General features: G+C 33.1%; 1 protein-coding gene across 5 annotated transcripts in view; it reads left to right on the top strand.

The window, feature by feature from the left end:
• Positions 1-24201, top strand: part of RhoGAP102A (Rho GTPase activating protein at 102A) — a 104142-nt gene that overhangs the window by 59891 nt on the left and 20050 nt on the right. For 3 of the 5 annotated variants that reach the window (XM_074140034.1, XM_074140033.1, XM_074140035.1), the window contains one exon: positions 12096-12232. In XM_074140034.1, coding sequence (XP_073996135.1) covers positions 12096-12232 — 137 coding nt within the window. Of the gene's footprint in view, positions 1-9956; positions 12233-24201 lie in introns of those variants that run through there. The other 2 variants (XM_074140032.1, XM_074140031.1) reach the window with 1 other exon arrangement.

The raw sequence follows: 24201 nt of genomic DNA, 5'->3' as shown, positions 1-24201 counted from the left end.
CTTCTATCTTTCATTTCTTTAAAATATTAAGATTTGAACAATCTTCATGAGCCAGCTAATACATTAATTTTATTAAATTTAACATTTTGCTCACAGTCAAAAGCGAAGAACATTTTTAGAATATGTTTTCCTTGAATCTATGACATCATTGATTTCTGAATTCATTAAGAACATAAGTTTAATAATTTAGAATTAATTATATACTTCACAGGTGCCACGTGTTTTGATTTAATATTGAGGAACATACCACATGCTACTGTTTGTACATTTTACAATGGAGAATACATTCCATTCGTAAAAAAATCTTAAGCATTTGTAAAAATGTAGGACAATTAACTAAGTGAATTTATAATGTAAGTACAATCTTAACATACATATGAATGATAACTTTCTAAGGCAAAAATTATGATTTAATGAAATGAAATTACGGTAATAGAATTTATTTATGGTTTTACAAAGCATAACTTTGAAGCTTAAATTCTATTAAAATGTACTCTTAATTTTATTTACAGTAAATTTTATTTCCGTACTATTTTTTGGACTTTATCCGAAAAAACAAGGTGATAGTCTTATCCACAATTAAGAGATTTAGTTGGTTTAATCGAAATATATGCCTTTATATAGTGTTTAACTTTCAATTGTAGAATATGTCTTTGAAGTATAGAAAAATTTCATTGCTTTTTTTTTACTTAATCAGGAAGTGGCAAAAAATAGTAGCAGTTCTGACGATAACTGCCTCATCCATACATTGTTTCTTGTTTTTCTTGGGCCAAAAAAGAAGTTACTGTCAGCCAACGTCTTAAGTTGTTGAAGGTTGGATTAAGCTAGGAGTAATTAATCTCCTGAAAGGTCTCATTCAATTTTTCTCATAACTGTGAAATATGTGTTAAGTAAGACGCTTTGCCCATTATATAGTTCCAGCAAAATTTGTTGCAGCTTAGAGCCATATCTAAGACAATAGATCTTGAAATTGAGGTTGTCCAACTCAATTGCAGCATCTCTAGTGCTTCTTATTACCTAATGTACCCAATGGAGATGTACAATTCCTGTTTTAGAAAAAACGAGTTTCATTTTTGAGGGAATGCTCTCTCTCTCTTGTCAAAGCGCTTATATTTTCGCAATTCCTGGACTTGATAATATGATTTCTTAAGTTTTGCTCCTTTTAACGGTTTAAAAAAAAAATTGTTTTTCTTTAATAATCTTCTAAAGAAATTGTTTTAGATACAGCTCTCAAATTTTGAAATACGTTCTAATTTATTTGTGTAGCCGATGATTTAAAAAATAACTTTTGTTAACGTATTATCCTCGAGCGATTCATCTGATTGATTTCTGATTGGATTTCCTATCTCAAATTTTGTTTCATTTTCCTTTCCTTCTCAAGCGTAGAAAATTTAAAAGTTGAATTATTATTTTAATAGTGATTGCCTCTTAGAAATTTTGTAATTTCTTGATAAAAAAAAGAAGAAAAACTTCGTTTGCGAAGATGGCATCTTCGCAAGTTTTGTGTATATGTCAGTTAGTTAAGAATATGTAAGTTATTTTAAATAGTTGAGTCATTGTACCCATTCTAAAAATACCTGAGTTCCGTACACTAGCGACATCTCCTCCATAAATAAAGAACTACTATATAAAATGATTGCTAAGAGTAAATTAATAAAGATTTTTTATTTTTTTGAAATTAATAGTTTAAATAATTATTGTCAGAATAGTTAGAATCAGCCTTTGAAGCGACTTTACTTTTTGATTTCGAAAGTAATGTGATAATTAACGTTTGTACTGTATCCAAGTTACAGTATGAACTATAATTTAGTGAATCTTTTACTTTTGACTTTAAACAAAGAACTAAACTAGCAAAAATAGCTTTTAATTTATTTGAAACATCTAACACAAAAAAATTAACTTTTCAAGTTTAAAAACAACATATCAATTCAATTCAATAAAGTAATTAGAGAAAGTCAGAGCTCTATGCAAATTTTTACTTTTTCATAGGAGGAAGTATTGGGATAATATATAGGACCCAGATATTAATGAATCTCTAATCCAACTAAATCCATCATACTTTATAGTTTCATAGATGATAAGAAATTTAGAGGAAAGCTAACCATCTCCCTCTCTTAGAAATGCCCGAATCGATTTTTTTTTTTTAAAGTTTAAACATGGAAGTCCAACTTGATGAGTACAAAGTCTATATGATGTTTATAGAAAATCTTGAAATGCGCGTTTGTTTTTTTTAAACCTTGAAATAGTGACTTCAGTAAAGAGGTACTTTTGGTTGTAATTCTGATCGCTAGGTTGCAATCAGATCCCTGATGAAACTTAATTGAAATATAAGGTTTCGCTTCTTGTAAGTTTTAGTTTCTTAAGATATTTTGTTCACATTGAAAGATCATTTTCAGAGGACCAGAAAACGTATATAACTCAAAAAAAAAAAATGTTTATCTATTAAGAGAAAGTAATAAAGTTCAACTATTATTTTGGATTTGTCTCTAGAGGAACATAGATGTTTGGGGCTGCAACTCCACATTCTACATGTATTTCCCTGAAGAATTAGCTCAGAAAATAGCAGGAGGCGCAAATTTTTGTTGACGTTTGTATACCTCCAAAAGGATTGGATAATTAGTGATGCAAATTACTACAATTACTACTTATTTATTTTTTGTCGTCTAAATAGGTTTTTTGTTATTTTAAAAATTTCCCTAAAAGTTTTCAATAAACTTATTTCACTCGTTGCGCACATGTAATATATAGTATAACTTTTATTTGCGATTTTTTTGTAAAGTTAAATTCTATTAACGACACTTCTGGGAAATGAATAGATAAATTTCTCTGTAAAGTGAGGTTTCCGTTTAATTCACCTGTGCTCCTATATTTACCTTATTTAGCAGGGTAAATTTGTTGCATGAATTATGAAAAACCACTTTACTAATAAGATTGATTCACTTTTTCGAGATAATCTCAAAAACTAATTTTACTTAATTCTCTAAACTTCGTTTATATTTCATACGCATAGATCTCTATAACTTTTGACATTTTTGTAGGAAAAATCATTTGAGCAGAGTTCAAGAAGTAGTTGGGCGAGCTTCCTTTTTAGATATTTCTGTGTAAAGCGTTGTTTTCTAACCAACTATAACTATAGTGTGAATTAAAAATTATTCAGAACATGAAGGAAATGTATGATTAAGATCGATGATCAGGTGAGTATTTGTCGATTCTCCACCTTTTCTATTTATTTATTTATTTATTTTTATATATATATATATTTTTTTTTGTGAAATTGAATCTGAATCATATTTATGAGAACAAAATGTTCTAAATTATGAGTTGAATAAATATGAAGTTCATTGCTAAGTGTCGCTATAACTAATGACTTACGAATATTTTTTGGTGGTTCCGTTTGAACTTCTACAATCTTTAGACCTACCATATTGGTTTAAAACCTTCTCTCACGAAATTATTCATTAAGCTGGATTTTGGAAATGCAGTGACGTTTCGTTTTATCGTACTCCTTTAATTAATTCATAGGACTTGATAACATTAGCAGCCTGGATATTCTGGAAATTCATAACTCTGAAATTATTCTCTTTTTATAATCTTAGTAGCTGTGGATTGCGATTAGATCTGTCTGATAAGCTAATTTTCCTAAACTTACCTAGATATCGCACCTCTGAAAAGCCAAGGCCGCCCGTGAACCGCGGAGTCACAATTTTAAAGCAGTTACTAATGACTTAAGCTGTTATTAATGAATGTCATCAATTGAATGTTTATTTTCCTTTTCAAATTGAACCCTCTAAAAAAAAAAATCCCGTTGCGCCCCTGATACCAACAGCCGTAATAGTTCACATTCTTCTGATGTCTTTTACTGTGCGACCCATAATTGTCATGTTTTCCGCTTCGTCAGAGTATGTCTGAACTGTTTCTTAATTATTCTACAACTTGAGAACTATAATTCAGGATTCTCGTTATCAGTTGAAATATCTGAAAAGACAAAAAATTTCTCTTTTTCGTTCACTCCTGGCTTCTCCTATAACTGAGGGTTTCTGCATGGTACACTCTTCAGCTACTGATGTAATTTCAACTTCATAAAGTTAATTAGAGCTTTTCCTTGACATGGTAAAATGATAGAACTAGATTTTCTAAAATACATATTTTTTCTGCATTTTTGCGCATTACGGGGCCTTGTGCTACACACTCCTAGTCCCTAAAAGTAAACAAGAATTGTTCCATTAATTTTTTCTCTAGTATTGCTTGCAATGTCGTGGTCTATCGACTTCGAATGTTTTTTTTTTTTTTTTGCGCACTTCTAGTTCAAAATATTTATAAAATGTTAGTATGTCTGGTTATTTATACTAGACAAGATATAGGTTATAAATAGTAGATAGGTATTCGGAGTGTCATTCATTTGTTTGCCTACTCGAAAAGGGAACACTTGGCTACTTCCAACATATTTTTCTCAAAACTTGATTTATGACTGTCAAGTGATGATAAAAATGAACGAGAAAAAAAATCGTAGAGAAAGTTTCTTTACCTTTTTCTTTTAACTTTCTCTTACTGGTGTTAACCTCGAGTATTACGATCGTGTGCATTTTTTGAATTTTTAATTTGAAGCGAAAATACACATTTTAAACTCTCGTAAGTTTGAAGTATAAAAAAAATGGGTTAAAATTCTCGTAAGTGGGTTAAAAAAAGGACTATTCGTGTGGTACCGTGCACTCCATTACTGAAACGTAAAGTTGTAGGAGGCTCAAACCTAATTTCTTTTTTCTCCCTCTCTTTGGAAACGGTCAGTTATTGAGAAACGGTTACGCCGATCAGTTAGCTCGAATTGGAATATGAAGGGATTACCGAAACCTGAATGGTTTTTGCGAATTACTCCTGTATCACCTCAATTGATGATTTCTTATCTTTGTATAAGCAACTTCTCTGTTATGAAGCTATAATGTTTCCTGTGAAAATTTAGTTTATAAAGATTACGGTGATATTGTATTTCAAACTTCTCTCTACAGTGCTATTTAAGTGCATTGTAAGTTTATAGATGCTGTTTAGCGTAGTGAGAATGGAATAGGTTGCTAAAATTCAAAGTAAGGGGAAATGTTAACTTGAATGTTGTTAAGTAAGTCTCCAAAGAAATTGCAACCCTTCTCTCCTCCTTCTCCTCCCAATCCCGCAAATATCCAAATGGGATCCTACAAAAATCCCTTATCAGTATGCCCGGTCTCATTGTTATACTTGAAAATAATACTTACTGAAATTCTTTCTAATGTGAACTCTCTTACCGCATTCTCACATAATGGTTTTGATAGCATTTTTGTCATAAAAACTGTACTAAAGTGGTTCATCCGCGCATAGGTTTACCAAGATGCCCTTCTTTCAAATTAAGTATCCTCCGTCGATTCCTTCGTTGGAAAATTAATTGTCTTCAATCAGTGAACCTGTTAAAAAAAGTCCTGCTTTTTAGAGGTGAATGTCCGAATTACAAACGTATCCTTAACTATCAAAAATTACAATTGTTGTTACTACGTATGTTGGGGTTTACTGGTTTCTATTCCTCGCAATGCAGTTTTTAAGGCATTTTTTAGTAAAAATTCGAAATCCGAAGAGTATTTATGACCGGCGGAATTATAGTGCTTTTCATGCACAGATTTTTTTTGTTTTGTTTTGTTCAGCTATAATTCTTCTGAATTCATCTTTACAATACATGCTATTAAAACAAATTGAAGCATTATGTGATTAAACAGGGCATGCTGGACTAGCGAAGATATATCGCTATATTATTATACAAATAGGTCTAGGTCCTCTTACCAAATTTATTGTGCATGCATGTCTGTTACCTCTATTCCTGGTCACTCCCTCTCGCTACACTCTTTCCTATATAGTCAATCTGTTATTTATAGTCTCGTCCTATTTATATGTCGTGCCGAATGCCAAACAGTACTTATAAATTAGCAACCAAAAATATTTTGCACTTATGTTGTGTTTTCTCTTATTTTTATTCTCTTAAAATAATATAAATAAATCAAATTTGAAAAACTACTATTTAGGCTAATAATGAACTTTTATTAATTTAAAAATTTGAACATGTACTTTGTACAATGAAGATTAACGAAAATAGTTAAAACCATTTTTGGAAACATTTTGAAACAGGATTGATTAATTTTGTCGTTTTTTTTTTTTCGAAATGATAGATGTTTTAGTATAGCAGGGTTCTGGGCCTCATATTTTATCAAAGAGGGATTTAATGTGTTGCTAAAATTTCTAGTTTGGATAAAAGTACAGAACCTCTTTACCGAAGTTGTCTCCTAAAATTTTCTGTGAACTTCGAATGTACCATTAATTTCATTTATTTGAATAATTTGACTTGGAAAACTGTTTTAAGGCATTCTAAAAAAAGGATGGGGTAGACCCCCTAGGTTATGTTTTTTTGAAATTCTAAATTTAAAAAACTTACTAGTTAGAATCTCATAAATTATGAGATATAATCGTGTATATGTGTTCACCCAGAATTTTAATTTATTTAAGACGCGACTATATACAGAAAATACTATCTAAGATATCCTAGATTTTCTAATCTTTTAAGAATTTCTTTTGAGAATTACCCTCTTCTTGAACACACCAATGCTAAGGGCTGTTTCAATGAAAATGTTACAGTATATTTTCAACTCCTAATAGGAATAGTGCACTCAGGAAGTCGTCTAGCCTATTTTGTGCAAATGACTGGCGCCCAGGAGAATGACTTGAAGGTTGAGCTTTCCTTTTCAAAAGGCCCTTCGCATTGGTCCACGCGAAGAGCTGTTTCTTCCTCTATATTTAAGGCTTAAGAGCCTGTTTAAAAGAGGGTAGCTCTTGACTTTTGTTGACCATGAGTGCTGTTTATTTCTTCATTCGATTTCTAAGTTTTTTCTTGATTTATCTCGGCAGTGTTTTAAAAACTATTAAACTATTAAAATTAAAGTAACTATTAAAATCCGTGCTTTAAAATCCGTAACATTTGAAGCCATTTCTAAATTAACTGATGAAATGTCAAAAGTCATTCTGTAGAATCACTCTCTTTTATTGGGTTAAAGCAGATGAAAGGATCAGGTTCCTATGGCTTTCCAATTTTAAATTGTGCAACCTATGGAACACATGGAAACCAATTCCTAAAATTTGCTTTTGCTATTAAGAAGTCTCAGTGCAAGCCTTTTGGTTGAATTGTTTTTCATGTTTGAAGTATTGATGTTTTGAGTAGTCTATTTAAGAATTATAAGCAATGAAAGTTGATTCTGTTAAAAATTAATATTAAATAAATATATATTTTTTGCGGAGAAGTCTAAAAGTAGAAATACTCGTTTATCTTGATTGGACGTAGATTTCATTTTGCAATTTTACCTTCCTAAAAATATTAAACTATAGTAAAAAGATATTTCCCACTAAATATTATTTAAAGAAAACAAAAATTAAAAACTTAAATTTTCAGAGAAAAAAAACGCTCTCTCTCATTAATGACGTTTATAGACTATTATGACGTCAAATAGGTGCGTAATTATAAGAGAATTTGCGCAATTACTGGCATGAATATAATATTTGCTAATAATACTACTTAAATAATGATTTATGAGATATATTTTTGTTTGCTGTTATTTAGTATTGTTAACATTGCATTGGTCAAAATTTATTTTACCTTGCTACATTTAAGTTATTTGCGTGTTTGTGAAAAGGTGTCTATAAACATGAAAGGAACTAAAGTGTTAAGATTACTACAGTAGAAAACCTTGAATCTAATTTTTTGTGAGTATTTTGTTAGTTTCTCCATAAGTTTAATTATAAAACTAAATCGATTCTAAAATAAAAAAAATAATTCAATGGAATGATCTGCTTTAAGAAAAATTAAGATTAATTTTGTTGTCAGTTACTCTGAACTTGATTTTTTCATCTTATCAATAAATATAATATCAAATCAGCAGCGAAATAGGCCTGATTAGCATCTGGCTGTTTTTTTTTCGCCACATCGAAGAAATGAATTACTGAATGAAGTATTTCTCGTGGGGAAGGTTGTTAATATTGGTTTATACTAGTAATTAGTTGTGGGGCCTTATTCATTTAGGATTAATGCTTCATTTATGAACTTAAAATCTAATAATTTGAACGGAGTTATGAGAGTAAACGTGTGAAAGACCTGGTTTCCTGGTTGACAACTGGAATCTGTTATTAATAAATTATTTATTTTGTTTAAATTAAAACTTCAGTTGTTAGATGGGTCTAAAAAAAATAAAAATAAAATAAATAAATTTCTTTAAATGTACCCCAGGTGTTCTTAGTTATCTCTGGTTACTCATTTAGCTACCATCTTTCCTACCACCACAAAACGGTTCCAAAGAAAGCACCGGAGATATCCGAAAACGTAGGACATTTAAGATTTTTGTTTTGCTTAAGTCAACCATAGAATTGTAACAACCGCCAAACAATCAACTTTAATCAGATTAAAAAAAAAGATACTTTTTTTGTAAAACGAAAAAATGTCAACAGTATTTAAAAAATAAATTTAACCATTGATATAGATTTTATTTCAAGAGTTCAATTTTTATGTTTTGCTTTGTTTGAAAAGGAAAGTAAAATCTTCCTGGAAATCTGTGTGCTGTTCAGGATAATCAGACAAAGAGGCCTCCCATTAAAGAGATTAATCGGTGAGCGTCATCAAGTTTTGGAGACTATGTTGGTCTAATCACATTGTAAGGAAGACCACCATTCGAAATGCTCGAAGTATTCCAGATGAACATGTTATAAAAGGAAGTCTAAGCTTGAATGAAGACGCCGGTGAGGATGAGCTAGGAAATAATTTCTGGAGAATGCATTAAGTGTGATTAGATCACAAAGTTCGTTGGCAGAGGCCGAGAATCGCGCAGTAGGTTTTAGCATTATAATAATAATAAAAATAGATTTAGTAGAGGAATAGCTCAATTCCTTTTCAATTGGTGGCGTGGTATGATGGTCTAGTAGCCGCCGAGGTCCCAGGTTCAAATTCCTCAATTTTTTCTGAATGCCTGCAAGAAGACCCCTAGGTTTTCTTTTTCTAGGAGCCTCACTGTCCGGTGATGGACAGTGTTGACTGCAGCGATCGAACAGTTGACTGACCGCAGTGCATTGAGCAGTCTCTTGGGCTTATTAAATAATAAATGAGAAAAATCGCTCTATCAGATGGTGAAAATATCTGGTGCCTTGTCTATATTAAGGGATCCTCCTCTTATACCACACAACTAAGTTGGGTCCTTATTTATACTACCAACAGGTAATGGTCACAAGTTACTCCCTAATATCTAACTGTGGAGACCAATGCATCATTCGTCCCTTCAATTCAAACTTTCAGTACAGTTCTCGTAAAATCTTCCCAAATTAGCATTGTTCGGTCTTTTAGCGATTTACTCTTGATTTATATTCAAAGGAACTGAATTTCTCCAACAGTTCCATCACTCCAGACGTTCGAATAGCAATCCTCGTATATGGTAGATAGCCACATGATGTGCAAATAAAGCTAATCAACGTTCCGGACGTTGTAACCAGTTGAATTAGACAAGAATTGATGCCTGTAATAAAACCTGGAGAAGCATTTGCTGCAATTTTTCGCTAGTTATAGAGAGCATTCTTTAAGATACGCGGAACTGTTTGTTTAGGTGTTAGGAATGTTCGTTTAAACAATTTTTGGAGGAAGTTGTACGCTTTATGAGTAAGCCGGCTTGCCATGAAGGTCGAATGCTTGCTGAACATCCATTATACTTGTCTTGAGTGACCCTCTTAATTACTAATCTGGGCGGTGGTAGAGGCTTCTTTGATCTAATTACAAATTTTTATTCCTTAATGATCCTATTGCTTTCAAGGTGGAAATTTATTCTAGCTAGCAGGGTTCTTTTTTGAACTTTGCTAACGTAAGCTTATTTAATTAAAATAAAATTTTTTTGATATAAGTCACGGAAAAATAATAGGATAATTGAATGGTTAGACAGAAGGAAGTGGTGAATAGAGAGGAGAAAGGAGGAACTAGGAGCGGCGGAGGCGGCAAGAGAAGTTGCTGGTGATGTATGGAGTGGTGATGTATCAAAGTTGCAATGAGCAGTGATAAGATGGTGAGTGGGGCGATGTGGGAGAGGGGGCAGTAGTGGCCGCACAGCGGTGTGTACGCAAACTAGGTCGTATTGGTTACCAACACGCGCCACGACACACACACACGATATTTCCGTCCAGCCTGCTCTCTCTCACCCAGTGCTTCCCCTACCTCCGCCTCCTCCTCCTTCATGTTGCTGCTCTGATCCTGACTGTGTCGTCCTTACACCTATATAAGAACATGCCAGATCAACTTTGTAATTTTTATCGTAATATCCACTCTAAACTATCTCAACCTATTCCAGGTGTAAACACTGCTAATTAAGTACTTTATTAAACTTGAATATCGCCCCTTGCATACACAGACGTTCAGTCAGTTCATTGTATCTCTCACTCCTTACTGAGATGAACTGAGTACCAGTTATAAATATAAAAATAGCTTTCTAGACGGGCACGAGGAATGTACAATTTAAAAACAAAGCTGCCGCCTGAAAATTTTGGCATTGGTCTTGTATAGAAGCTAGCAGAGTGGGGCTGTAGGGGTTTGAGTTAGGTATAGTGGGGTGGGTGGCAGCGCGGCCAGTGTGGTGCGATCGCTCGCGGCGCTATGATAAAGGTGGTGATGAGAGCATCACCTCCGGCCGGGTGATGAAGCGACGACATGGACACAGGTGACAGTATGGGCAAGCCAAGCCCAGGGGCGCCAACTAGAGACGCCAAAAAGAAATTAAAACGAGAGAGATGGTTACTTACAAGAAAGACATGGCGATATATGGCCGATGCTGGCAGAAAACTTATACCAGACGGTGCTACCCACAAAGATGATCTACCGAAAATTGAAGCGTATTTTCAAGAGGTTTGTAACAAGGAGCCGAGGTTTTTACTATGGCGGAAACAATCATATCCAGGAGCTTTTCGACGTGCCGGTGGTCGAAGGACCCGAAAGAAAGGTGGCAGTTGCCGAGACAGGACAAGTTCAGCGGACGAGTCGGAGGGACAGTTGACCCCGAAGTTTGACCTGAGGAAGATGAAAGAGGAATTTCTTTTTGGAAAAGATCCAAATGAAGAACTACTATCATCTCTGAAAACATATTTGTATGGAGGGCCTTCGTCGGATGATTTATTAAATAAGATCCGGGAACAGTTAAATTCTTTATCTCTACGGGAAAAAGAAGAAAAAGAAAGAAATCGAGAAAGGGAGAGAACTCGAGAAAGAGAAGAGTGGGCTAGAAAGGATTGTCGAACAGATACCTCACTGCTGGATACAATACGCAGGTATTATGGTAAATCAACCAATAGAGAACGTATAATTAGTGACCTGTTAACTGATAGGAAAAGACTTGAAAGATTTTATTTCGATCTAAGAAAAGCGAGGAGTTTTAATCCTCGTAGATCACCATCTTGGTGGAAGGAAGCGGAAGAAGAGACAGAATCTTCTTCGGTACCTGGATCACCGCCTCTTGTTGTCGAAGAACTAATAACCACTCGTGGAACTCAAACAAAGATAATAGCACCACACGCTTGGACGTTTATCGCTGAACAAATTAGCAAGTTAAAAGCTAAGGAGGCTGAAAGTGTTGAAAAGGAAGTGGTAAAACATCAAGGACAGCCTAGGCGTAGTAGTGTTGATAACGATGACGTTTCGCCATCCGTTAGTGATACGATTAAACGATACTTGAGAATGGCTAGAAAAAAAAGTGTAGATTCGGATAAGGTGGACAGATTTAAACGAGTGAATTACGATCGTAATTTAAGAAATATTAAAGGGAAAGGGGTACCTTCGATTTCTGAAGATGAGGGTAATACTAAATCGGCACAAACTGATGAAGTTTGGATAGAAGCCTTGCGAGAAGTAAAGATAGATACTTTAGAAGTGGAATCCGCGGTGAATAGTTCCCGTTCTAGTCTTACTGAAGATACAGTTTCACCTACTTCACCTACCTCAAAGTCTTTCCTTTCTTCTGGACAACATTTCCTATCTAATCTTTTACATGGACTACAGGACAGGTCATGTTCTGTCACAGGTGGAATGCAGAAGTCCAAGAGTTCAACCAGTGTGGTACAACAGGGTAGCCGACTAGTCGCCAAGAAAATATGGAAATCTAGATCAAAGAGCCAGAGTAGAGCAACTCCGTCTGCCACTTCTGCTTGGACCCCACAGGTACGTCAGTTTACATTTAGATTAATGTTTTCTTGCTTTTCTTAAATTGAATTAAAATTATGCCATTTATTTTCACAATGTTATAGAGAAACTCATAAAACAAAGATAACAAAAGCTTCGACAAATGTTTTCATTTTTAATTATAAAATTTTCTACAGAGGTATTTTCTCAATTAAAACAATTTAAAATTCGCCTAAAGACAAAGAATTATACCATATGATTTGTGAACTTTGGGAAAGATAGATTACTAAATCTTTTGTATGTGCCTGTTGAATCAGAGAATTAAGATGCACTTCTTTTTTAGATCTTTAAGCGAGGGATGGATGTTTTCAAGAAGTATCTTTAAAGCCGAATCTATTGATAAACCAATTATCTTAAGTCTATCGCAGTCGAATACATATATTGAATGTAACATTTTGGGCATATTTCATATGTGTAGAATATGTAGGGTTTGAAACCAAATGTTTTATGTGACCTTATGTAGAGAGATAGGGTGTTATTCGTAACTAATCTGGGATGTTCATAGTACTTTCTCTTCAATCCAATAAATTATCTACAAACTTAGGATTGTTCTAAGAAATAAACAAATCATATTTTCAGTCCACAAAAGTTCAATTGTGTACAGATCGGCGATTTTTTCAATTCACCTGTCGCCAAACTAGTCCATTTGGCTAACTTTGTCAAACTAGGTCGCCAAACTAGGTCACTTTGGTTTGAAATTTTTGAGGAGTAGATGACACAATTTGATGCAAAAATTCTTTACAATCTTTATTATAGAGATAATATAGGTTATTATAGAGATAGCTACAATATGAACCAAAATTATGTTTTCAAATTCTAAATCTCAAGAAATTCGTGTGATCAGTTCCCACCAAATTGTTTACTTTTAAAAATGGAACTACAGCTTTATGTACCTATCAGTGTGCAAGTTCACTACAATGAAATGTACGGTTCTCCTCTTGTTTAATTTATGGGGCATTAGGCCTATTGTGAATTTCAAATTTTTTAGAGAAATGTAATTCATAGATTAAATTTTTGATGAATAATTTTCCATTGACAATTCTTTTTTTTAACTTAAGCAATTAACTACATATTTAGGGACAACTTTGTTAGTAACATTTTTCTAGAACAAATATCAAGGGTTCTGGATAAATAAATGAAACTCTTAAGATGTAGAACAAACTTCTGAATAAAATGGGAAAATGGGTTCCTGTAATATACTAAAGGAACTATGAGGAATCGCACAGTTTTAAAGTTACCAAATTTTAATTAATCTGTAAACCAAATACTACACATCTGTAAAAGCAACAAAGATCAGGAAATGCATATAAATATAGAATTTGATATGTATTTGTTGATGTAGTTGTAAAACATTGAAAAACAGTTTTATATAGAATGTGTTAAACTATTCCACGCATATTACACGGTATTTTTTCACTCGAAAGATCTGTTTTTGGCCAATTTCCCCATCCACACCCCACCTTTATATCGGACTTGATCCAAATCGGCCCACTCACTCGGCATGTTTTAGCTTAGCGCTATATTTTAGAATATTATAGAGCATTTTGGAATAGCCGCATTGAATAAGACAAGATGGTGACGTCTGAGGGTCTAGAACGTGGGCACAACTAAGTCCACCTTCTCACCTGAACGGATTATAATATTTTCATTTTATTTTAATTGTACTGCGCGCGAGTGTATGAGATAAATATTTTCGTATGAGGTGGGGGTGTACAAATAAAGTTGAAAGGTGGGGAAACTCATCATTCACGACTGCTCAGCAAGTGGGTTTCAGCGATGAAACAGAGATGGGGTACACTACTATCCAGTTTGCTGCCAACAAAAACAAGTCTACTGCATATTTTGTTAAATAACTAACAATGCTACACCTTCTCCCTTTGTTTACAAATTTCCTTTATTTACGTATATTTGAGGCTATTTAACGAGCAAGATTAATTAATTTTTGGCGCAAAAAAAAAAAGTTTTGTAATTGTTAACTTTGTTTTTCTGAAAAGAGGAAGTACAGTGATCGCATAAAATTTTCTATTTAGAATTTTCGCTGGAAACAGGCCTTTTGAGCACTGGCGATGTTTCCTACATTTACTTAGGGAGTCTTAGAAGATTTAATTTTCAAAGCTTTCCTCCATTGGACCTTCATTTGGGTCCTTCCTTCCTTTGGGTCCATACCTTCACTTTAATGAGTGAATTTCAGATTGCCCTTTCAACTCACACACACACCTAGATATTTAAATTTTATTTGCTCCTTAGGGGGAGTGTCGGTCATCTATCCGACTTCCGCAGCTGCCGTAGAGTCAGTTATCAACTTCCAAGAAAGGAGAAATATTTTCAAAACGCCAGCAAAGTTTTCAGTGAAATACGAAGGTGAATTGCATAGATGAAAGGGTTTCGCTAAATCCTAGGGGATTTAAACATCATCTACAACCACTATTCGGCGAGCTGTCCATTTATAGTTTTATATGAATCACAATGAGGTGGTTCTTCTTGTAAGGCTCGGATACTCTTTTCTCTTTAGAAAAGACATACTAACTACATACATTATGTCCTCACTAAGACCTCGCGCTAGCCGAACGCAAAGCTAAGTTGTATTGTGGTACTGGGTTCGATTCACGGTCTAGGCCTTGGATTCTATTTAGTGGTTAATAAGTGAAATTTATAATGAAATATGATTGTAAGTTGCCTCCGCCTACGACACCTAATTTGGTAGTTAGACGTAAAGCCCTCCTGAAAAAATAGGCATTACCTTTACTTTTTTATATATATATAATCTTCTCTAGGTATTTCTGAAACATTTCCAGACCTATTACCAAACCCATGTAGTAAGATAGATGAGTGATATGCCTTTAAACAAATAATAGTTGGAGAGGCATCTATTTTTTTATTTTATTTTATTTTTTAAATTTGTATCTAGCAGTTTTGCAAAATAATTTCTTTCGAAGATTTTTGATCGATTAGAGAAAAAAAAGTACAAATGTTTGGAACAATCGAAGAACTGTAGATTAAACTGAAAACCCAAAGAGGTATCTGGGTCCAGAAAAGGTAACTCGTTGGGCCACAGAAAAAGAATGCCTCAGGAACGTATCAAAAAAAAAAAAAAAAAATGAATAACAAAATGTATAAAAGAATAATGATGTGTTATACACTTGGCGGCGCCAGGAAAACAGGGACATCCAACCCTGAAAAGTTAAGACGATGTGGAGAATGACTCCAAGAGGCTAACTTTGGCCAGTGACGCTCAGAAGCAAACGTTAAACCAGAAGCAGTTGCAACTGACTAGTTACCACTTTTGCATTCCTTTTCTGAAGACAAGGTTTAGTTAAATCTATCAGACGGAAACATTCGGAGATCATCCTGATTTTTTAGGGTTCTTGGATACTTTGAACTTTGAAACTTTCATAAATAAAACTCAAAGAAAGTAGATTGTTGTTGTGCGAAATGGGGTAAGAAAAAATTCTTGACAAGAGGTAAACAAATGCTATCTTAAAAAAAAAAAAAATTCAAAGCAAGTTGTTACAGGGAAAAAAGTCATGAAAATTACAGTATTTGGCACTCAATTATTTCTTATTTCTTCTATTTTCTAGTTTATTTTTACTTTTGTTCCACATAGTATTCGTCTATATTTATTGAAATATTTTCAACGTAATATAATAAATATATTATATCTGAATTATTTATTTTCTTTAACAAGGGATTTATATTACTGTGAATAATGGTATCTGCATTATCATTTTATCAATATTATAGCATTCATTATTATTTAAATTGAGATCAGCTGTTTATAATCTTGCATTGAATTTGATTTTTACACCTAAATAAATAGGACTCCTAGAATCTTATTTAAACTATTTCTTTCTGTTTAAATGTTTGTGTTTTAAACCTCTAGATCTACGAAAATCTTAATAAGTTCTAAAATCAAGAATCACTTTGTGCAACATAGAATTTCCATGTTGACTCAACTGTAGATTCAGTTCTAGCAGGATTTTTCTGTCTCTTATTAACTTCTGACCATATCTCAATCTTTTTCAACGACGCTTCACTGTGCAGCCACATTTAAAATGAAATCTGGGAGTATGAGCTAAACGTTTAAGAGAACTTCTTTCACAACCTTCATCAATTCTCACTGCCACATAAAAATTAAAGAGTCCTTTAAAAGAAATCCTTTCCAATGATTCTAATGTTTGGGTTGAACTAAGAAGTCAAACCTGATGCCCACCAAGTGCAAACATAATTTTAAAAATAGTTATTTTCATATTCTTTTAATGTACAATCATTCTTTCGTGGAAAAGGAAAACTATCAATTAATCTCTCGCATTTTTTTTTGTGAATATTTGTACTGTAGGTCTCTAGTCACTAACACCTACTTACTAAGGGGAATATAATCTCAGGAATTCAGGTTTACAAACAGGAAATGTTTGAGATTGGCTATCAACAGATTGTATATTAGGCAAACAAACCATTCCCATGATAAATGATTAACTTCTTTCTAAAAACAACGTCAAACTGATGACAAAAAACAAAAATACTTTCTTACTAAAATAAAGTTGTTATAATAGTTTGTAATAGATATATCTTCACTTTTTCATCTCTATATTTTTTTCTAAAATTAAAATCAAATTACAAAATTCTAAAAATATTGAAATTAGAGAGAGAGTGAGAGAAAGCAAATCATTCTACCTTCTCTTACAATCGATTGCTTCTCGCTAGCTTTCACGCAGAATTCTGTTTCATTTTTGTAGAATTTAAAAAAAAAAGTTCTAAAAATTATGAAATCTTTTAGAATGTCTTGTGGTTAAAAGCATATTTATTAATGAGAATATTTTCAACATTTCTAAGTCTCCAAGGTTACATATTTGGCAGCTTGTAATATACGTTTATACTTGCTCGGGAAACTAAGATGAGTTTATCGAATTAATGATAGGTGTTAGTACAAACCCATAATATGGTTCTAACTGTTCGAATTTTCTTTAAATACTTATGGAGTTTCAGACTATTATAAAAATTTAATATCTTGTCTTCTTGGATTTATTGTGTTAACCTGCTCGAATTATTAATAAATACTAAATTTATGTCCATAAGAGGAAGTTATGCAGTTCAGCAGTTTCCGTTTTCATTATTCATTAAGAAGGTCATTTTGAGAAGTCCCAGAAGTGTTTCTTTACATAATCAGTTTTTTTTCAGATTTTGCTATTTTGTTCAAAACGTCTTTGATACATATAATACCAGAAACTCAAATACTTTGAGAAACACCAGTTAGAGAGGATAAGAAATTCTAGAGGCGGCCAGTTTAATCGGTACAACCACTCGTAGTGAACAGTAGCCAAGAAGGAAGTTCGCAGAAGAATTGGCTGGTCTGTAAAAATGTAAAGGCTTCACAGCTTTGCTATTTAACCACATTTACCATTGTAGATCTGTCTTTACCTGTCGTTTCCAACCGTTTTTTAATTTTTGAAACTAACATTGAACAGATCATTCATTCTGCAATCCTTTTTCCTTTAGGTTTCAAAATTTGTCCGGCTTGCTTCAGCTGCTATTTGCCTTTTTCCAATTTGGACCTATAATCGGAAATGTCCTATATTCCATGGTAATATTTGAACAGGAAAATACAAAATAAGACGGAGGAATCCAAATTTGAATTATTTTTAAAGAATATTTAATCTATGCTTAAAGAGTTAAGGTAATACCATTCATAGCTGCTATACATAATTAGCGAACTGAGTCCAGAGTCTTATTGTTTTTCAATTTAAGGCGAGTCAACTTCTGAGGTCATTGGCGCCCGGAGCCTTCTCAGTGAACTGCAGGTTGCAGACAATTCTGCCTAGTGGGGCTATACCATGTAGATAGGAAGAAAAAGTCTAATGACAGCTAACCTGGACTTGAGCCTGGGGGACTTCTCCTCGTAGGAGTTCAGAGATCAATAAATACAATACAACTGGAAAAATTGCAATTTTTACTCCTCCCACGTACGTATTGTATAAATTTTTTTATTAAAAAAAAAATTATGAGATAAATCGGAAAAGTTTAAAATATGAAGTGGAATACCAACAGTTTACCGAAAGCACTCTGTATGTTCATAATTATCTATTGGAGGTTCACAATTAGCTAGAGATATGCGCAAATTGTTATCAACCGACCCAATTGTTACTTGAGACCTGTTGATGTTCTCTCGAAGTAGAGCTTCTGGATTGCAAATATAGAAAACCATCAAAAATAAAGATTCAATACATAATGGATGATGAAATCTTAACAGTCTTGAGGATAGATGTAGAACATAGTTTCTGCTACAGGAATGCTTATATTGAAGGGTCGCGGCCTTCCGATGTTTTGTTTTTTTTTTCTTTGAGTTGAAAACTCATTACTTATTTGATTATTACGCAGCTTCTTGATTAAATTTCTAAAGATTTGTTTGAAAGAAAAATCAAAGCTTGATAGTTAACCTGTTTAAAATTGTTCAACAATAAAATTAATTAGATATCTGTTTTTATCTAAAAATAGTTAACCAGCAGTAATAAATCATTGATATTTATAGGTCAGATAGGAATATTGGAACAATGTGTGTTTGTGAAGAAAGAGAGTTAGGGAGAATAGTTGCGGGAGGGGGTAGAGGAGGGCTTTTGAAAGATGAGTGTTGTGGCAGAGTGCGGAGAAAGCAAACAAGTCTATAATATCTACTCTCTCTGTATCACAGATGTAAACATTAGCCACCCTGGTATGGCCTCCACTCGCCACTATTTCTGTCAGTGTTGTTTCTTTTCTTAACTTTCCCAAATTGTCCCTCGTTTTTCTTCTTCTCTGTGTACACATCTGTACAATTTAATTTTACTTCTAAAATAATTGCTATCCTATAAAGCAGTGGTTTTTAAAAAAGTTTTACGCAGAATATTTTGGTTCCGTGAATCCGCTTCTTGTTTTCTGTGAAAAAAATGAATGATTACAATTAACAGTTCAAATGAGTCAAATTTTTAAGATATTCATTGACGTCAAAAGCAAAAACTAGAGGTTATGAGAGAAATATCAATCTACGATCATGGGTCACATGTCACACTAGTTTCAAGTTGCATGAAAAAAGTAGAAGAGAATAAATCAAACTTCTTAGCATTTCTATACTTTGTCAGAATTGCGAAAGGTACTGTTTGTCTACAGTTTTTCGAATCGCAAACAATTAAAACATTTTAAAAAATATCCTGTCTAAAAGGAATATTCTGGGATTTTTTAAAAAATTATTTTTTAAGTTATGATGGTTCTTCAATTAGGTTTTTTCTTCATAAGTCGATAAAATAATGAAATGCGCATAACTTTTAATCAAAGCACAAAATGAGAGAGCATTTGCCTTTCGTCCGACCAATATCAAGCACATGTTTCGCATTAAATTTATTTATTTATTTTTTTATGAAATCATAATTTTGTTTTAAAAGATTTTTCTTTTTTGTAACATAACTGTAACAGTGTAACTTACAAAATGTTTTTTGTTTTTAGGCAATTTATAGTGCCTAAGTTTAAAAGATCATTCAGAGGAAGGACATAAGGCTAATTCTCAGGAATTAGTCTTATTTTTTTAGAAAAATTCAATTTTTTTTTTCTGGAGTAAAAACACTAGCTAACACGAACATCAAGAAAAACGGAAATTATTTGAGAGGTTTTTACAATTACTGCGACTTTTAAAATCTATTATTTCCCTAAGTGGAACAAGGCGAGTCTCTGTAAAATCACTTCCATCCAAGCACCCAAGAAATCTAAGAGAGTATATGCTACTCCAGCATCAGATAACTTCCCAGGTATCCTGAATATTCCTTGGAAAATGGCATCGCAGTTTCGTAAAGGTACCAACTCACCACAGATTCGGTAGATACCATCTCATTACTCGGGACGTGGCACGCCTTAGATCTGTTACGGTTGTTAGTGCTGAGACATATTTTTGCCGAACTCAGGTGTACAATAGAGTAACTCGTATGATATTTGTCAGGGTGATTGAGTTTACTAAAATATTCCCAGACCATCTTCCAGCTGATAACTCCAGGGCTTTGATGACAGCCTGGCTATCGGAGATGCTAAGAAGGAAATAGTTTTGATCATTCTATCGTTGATGGGTCCACAACTACCAATAACTACAACGAGCTTTGAATCACAAGTTTATTAGTTCATTCAAGAAGTTCACAGTCCACAAGTTGTTGCGTGAATCACTGAGCGTGCTGAAATTGAAAGTTCATTGAAGCTTGTTTGTCACTTTGGATTGTATTTCTTACAATTTATGACTTCCATCACTTCTATTTATGAATCTTGAGTTTACAATATAAACTTACATGTACGTTTTTGATTTTAGAATTGCATACTTGTTTATTTTATTTTACGATTCCATAATAATTTGGCCTTTTCTATCTTCTTCTTCACCTTCTTCTCTATTTCAAGTCTGTCACTAAATTCACTACACGTTAAAATAGAACCACTGAAATAGAACTGAGACATGCTGTGGCAGTTTTAGATCTACATCTTATATCCCCACCCTGGTGTTTTATTCGCTGACTCCTGGTGTCCATCCGGCCTCCTGTTATATGTACTTCTTTTTTTTTTTTTTATTGCAGTTTTTATATTTTGAGAATATGTCTAGTTTATTTTGTTTGTTTTATACACCACTATAAACAACCTATTCCAACAGTTTTATCATTGAATCAAGGACTTATACACATTTCTAACAGAAATGACAAAGTGGAAGATTGTGTGAAACAACAAATTATCATACCTATATAAATCTATCTAAACTATCATCTGGCCAACGAGACTGGAGTTTAGATACAACTTTTGAACATAGGGATATCTATGGATCTTTGAGGTATGGATGGTTACGGTAACATAACTGGGATCATTGGAAAAATGGACTGTTCTTCTTTGGCAGGGAGCGTGTAGATAGTGTGGTGAAGACACAGGCAGCGCACAACGCTTCGAGCAGTCAGTACTATAAATCAGAGGGTGAATAAAGGAAAAGTCTACACGGCCTTGTTCAGGGTATCACAACATGGCGAGATAAAAGAGCAGAGTTGCCAAAGGTGAGTTTCCTCAACACTGCTCCATGGCTTTAAGCAGTTGCTGAAACGAAGTAATTTTGTGGCAGGGAAATTAAATTTGGAAAATAAGGAAATTATAGAAGTTGAATCTCCTTTCTAAAAGGTATTTATACACGGAAAAATGCCTTCTCTTACTGAGTAGGAAGCAAGTATACATAGAGGTATTGATAGGACACGCTTGCGTGGCCTACGTTTACTTAAAGTGAAAAAGGCGATGTGTGCTCAGTGTCCAAATTGCTACTCGTGGAGACCTCGATTGCGTTCTTAGTGTCAAAATTGTTATTCCATAGATGTAGGAGAGAGATATACCCTAAACAATAGAACTCAAGGTGGTAGGTGTTAGGATGCGACGACTTCGTCTAGACAAGAAATAGCCTTCTATAATTATAATAGTTATAGAGAACTATTTCTATTTGTTATCATTGAACATAATTGAAATCTTTCCTTGCTTTATCATATGTACAAGATTAAATATCAAATGATCAAATGTGATGACTTATTTACCAAATAGTTCACTTCTATGTTCGTTTTATTTACTACGTTGCGTAGGCGTCATTTGCTTCGTTTTGCCACATATTCTCGCCAACGCGGAAGAACTTTTTAGATTTTGATTTGAAGCAACCGAAATAGATTTTAGGCTAAATCACTATCATATTCTTGAATTTTTTTATTTTATTTTTTTTTGTTTTCAGTTAGTATAAATAAAAATTAGCTTTCATCAAGTATAATGAGGAAATTCAGACCGGTGGATTAGTGAAAATAATTTATTCAGTTTAAAACTAGTAATTGCATTATAGAATTCTTCTGAAATTTTCAGAACATTTTTATATACTTTTTTTAAGGTTTGAGTACTTAAGACTGGTAAAATGCATTATATGTTAAGCTGGAAACCCAAATCAATCTCTTCACTTTTATTAATTTATACATTGGAACTTTTAAAAGTAATAAAAGAGCAGAGACTGCTTTGGGTATATACACCCTACTATATACATACATTTTTTATAAGAATAAGTATCGGGAATCGTTTCTTATTTAGTTTGCGCAGAAAAAAGCTGTTTTTTTTTTTTAAAAAAAAAAGAATTTGCTTTCATTTTTTTTTTAAAGTTCTTTTTTTGTTCTGTGTTAATCAAAGTATCTCAAAAGCGAACTATTTCCTTATAGGTTTATTCCAAGTATTAGAACAGCGTGTAACAGAATGCATCAATGTTTTTGAAGTGGTCGCAGTTTTCTTGAAGAATCTTCAGAGATTCATTGTCTTTACGTTTTAGTTGTCAGTTTTCATTGAACTGTAGTAACATTTTGTGAAATCTTATTTTTGAAATGTCCTCAGCAGTTGATTACTGACTGGCTGCTGGCTGCACAATCCATTCGCTTTCAATTACAATAAAGATAATTATAATTTAAATCGTAAATTCTATCCATTTAGGTCTTATTTTAAACATATACGCTCAATGTGGTGTACATGTACATATCGGATCTTCTTATATAAAGATAATTATATAATATGTTTATTTAAGTAAATGCTTAATTTAAAAGCTTTCTTCCTGGAGATATATTATCAACTTGACAATTTGTTTATTTGTTTGTTTGTTTTTAAGTTTTGTAATTTGCAACTTTGCACTGTACACATTCGCAAAAGTTTATATACAGGACATATAATACAAGTGGTTTCTCTGAGCTGGCTCAGCGCCATATCCAGTAGGATCTGATGAGAGAAACCATCCTGCGCTGGCGCTCTCAAGGTGGTAAGAAATTGTTAGATAACGAGGAGATAGCGGGGATGCCAACGTCGTTTTAAATGACATGGAGAATCATCAGGATGAGAGTGTGTGTATAATTTTTGGACTAGGGGAATCGAGTGGTCTGCTAGATTGATTTGGAAATTTAGGAATCGGTTGTAGATAACTTCACTGGCAAAGAGACTTTAAGGTCATTATAGAGAAAACATAGACTTGTGCCTTAACAATTCTGCGAAGGACTTTGGATTGGAAAGATTGAATTGGTTGAATGATCGGAGGTTTCACGGACAGAATTTAAAATTTGCAAATAAAACGTCGTTTTATGTAATTAAACTTTTAGTTAACATTTTGTATTTTGTTAAATGGCAATTCTTAAGAATTGTATTTTTAGATCAAAATAAACAATTTTTGTATATAATAAAAGAATAACTTTGCCGTATGATTTATCCAAGATCAATGTTTATTGCTTCTCAGACTAACGTTACTGCAGGTTTGCTGTTGAAGATTTAAGGAACTCCTGGCAATACAAAACAAATTCTTTAGACTTGTGACTCACTTTCCCCAATGTACTAAAATCGACTTCCTCAATGAGAAATCTACATCCAAAACTATCTGCTGGAACTCCTAATCGCTGTAAAGTACTATCTTAACTCATTCTTCCCTGAAGCAGCTACCTATGGACTTCAAAGATTGAAACATATCCTCTGTTAATTTTTCTCTCAGGTTGAAGGTTTTTCTCTTTTTTTCCATAGATATAATCTGTCATAAATCGATATATATTTGTAATAAGTCATCTGACCTATCTAAAATATGTAAAAAGTTGACTAAAAAAAAGGGACACTTACATAGATTTTATTAAAGTGAACTAACACCCACAGCTAAAACCCTTAAATCCAAAAAACCGTTCCGTTCTCTTGTCTCAGTCACGTTGGGAGACCAGAAGTTATATTTTCAATTAAGTAAAAAATAAACATTTAAAAAAAAATAACATTATAAAATGTGCTGAAATTTAATGTGCAAACATTTTAAAACAATAATTTTTTGCCGATTTATGAAAAAAATAGAAGATTTTAATGGGTTCTAGAAAAATCTATAGGTTTGTATTTGAAATTGCCTTTCAAGTAGTAGCCAGAGTAAAAGGTAAAGAGGTACTCAT

This window comes from Rhodnius prolixus, unplaced genomic scaffold (genome assembly GCF_049639745.1).
Source record: "Rhodnius prolixus isolate KJV_2025 unplaced genomic scaffold, Rpr scaffold_6, whole genome shotgun sequence".
In the NCBI taxonomy this organism is placed as follows: domain Eukaryota; kingdom Metazoa; phylum Arthropoda; class Insecta; order Hemiptera; family Reduviidae; genus Rhodnius; species Rhodnius prolixus.
This window is presented reverse-complemented; position numbering and strand designations above follow the sequence as displayed.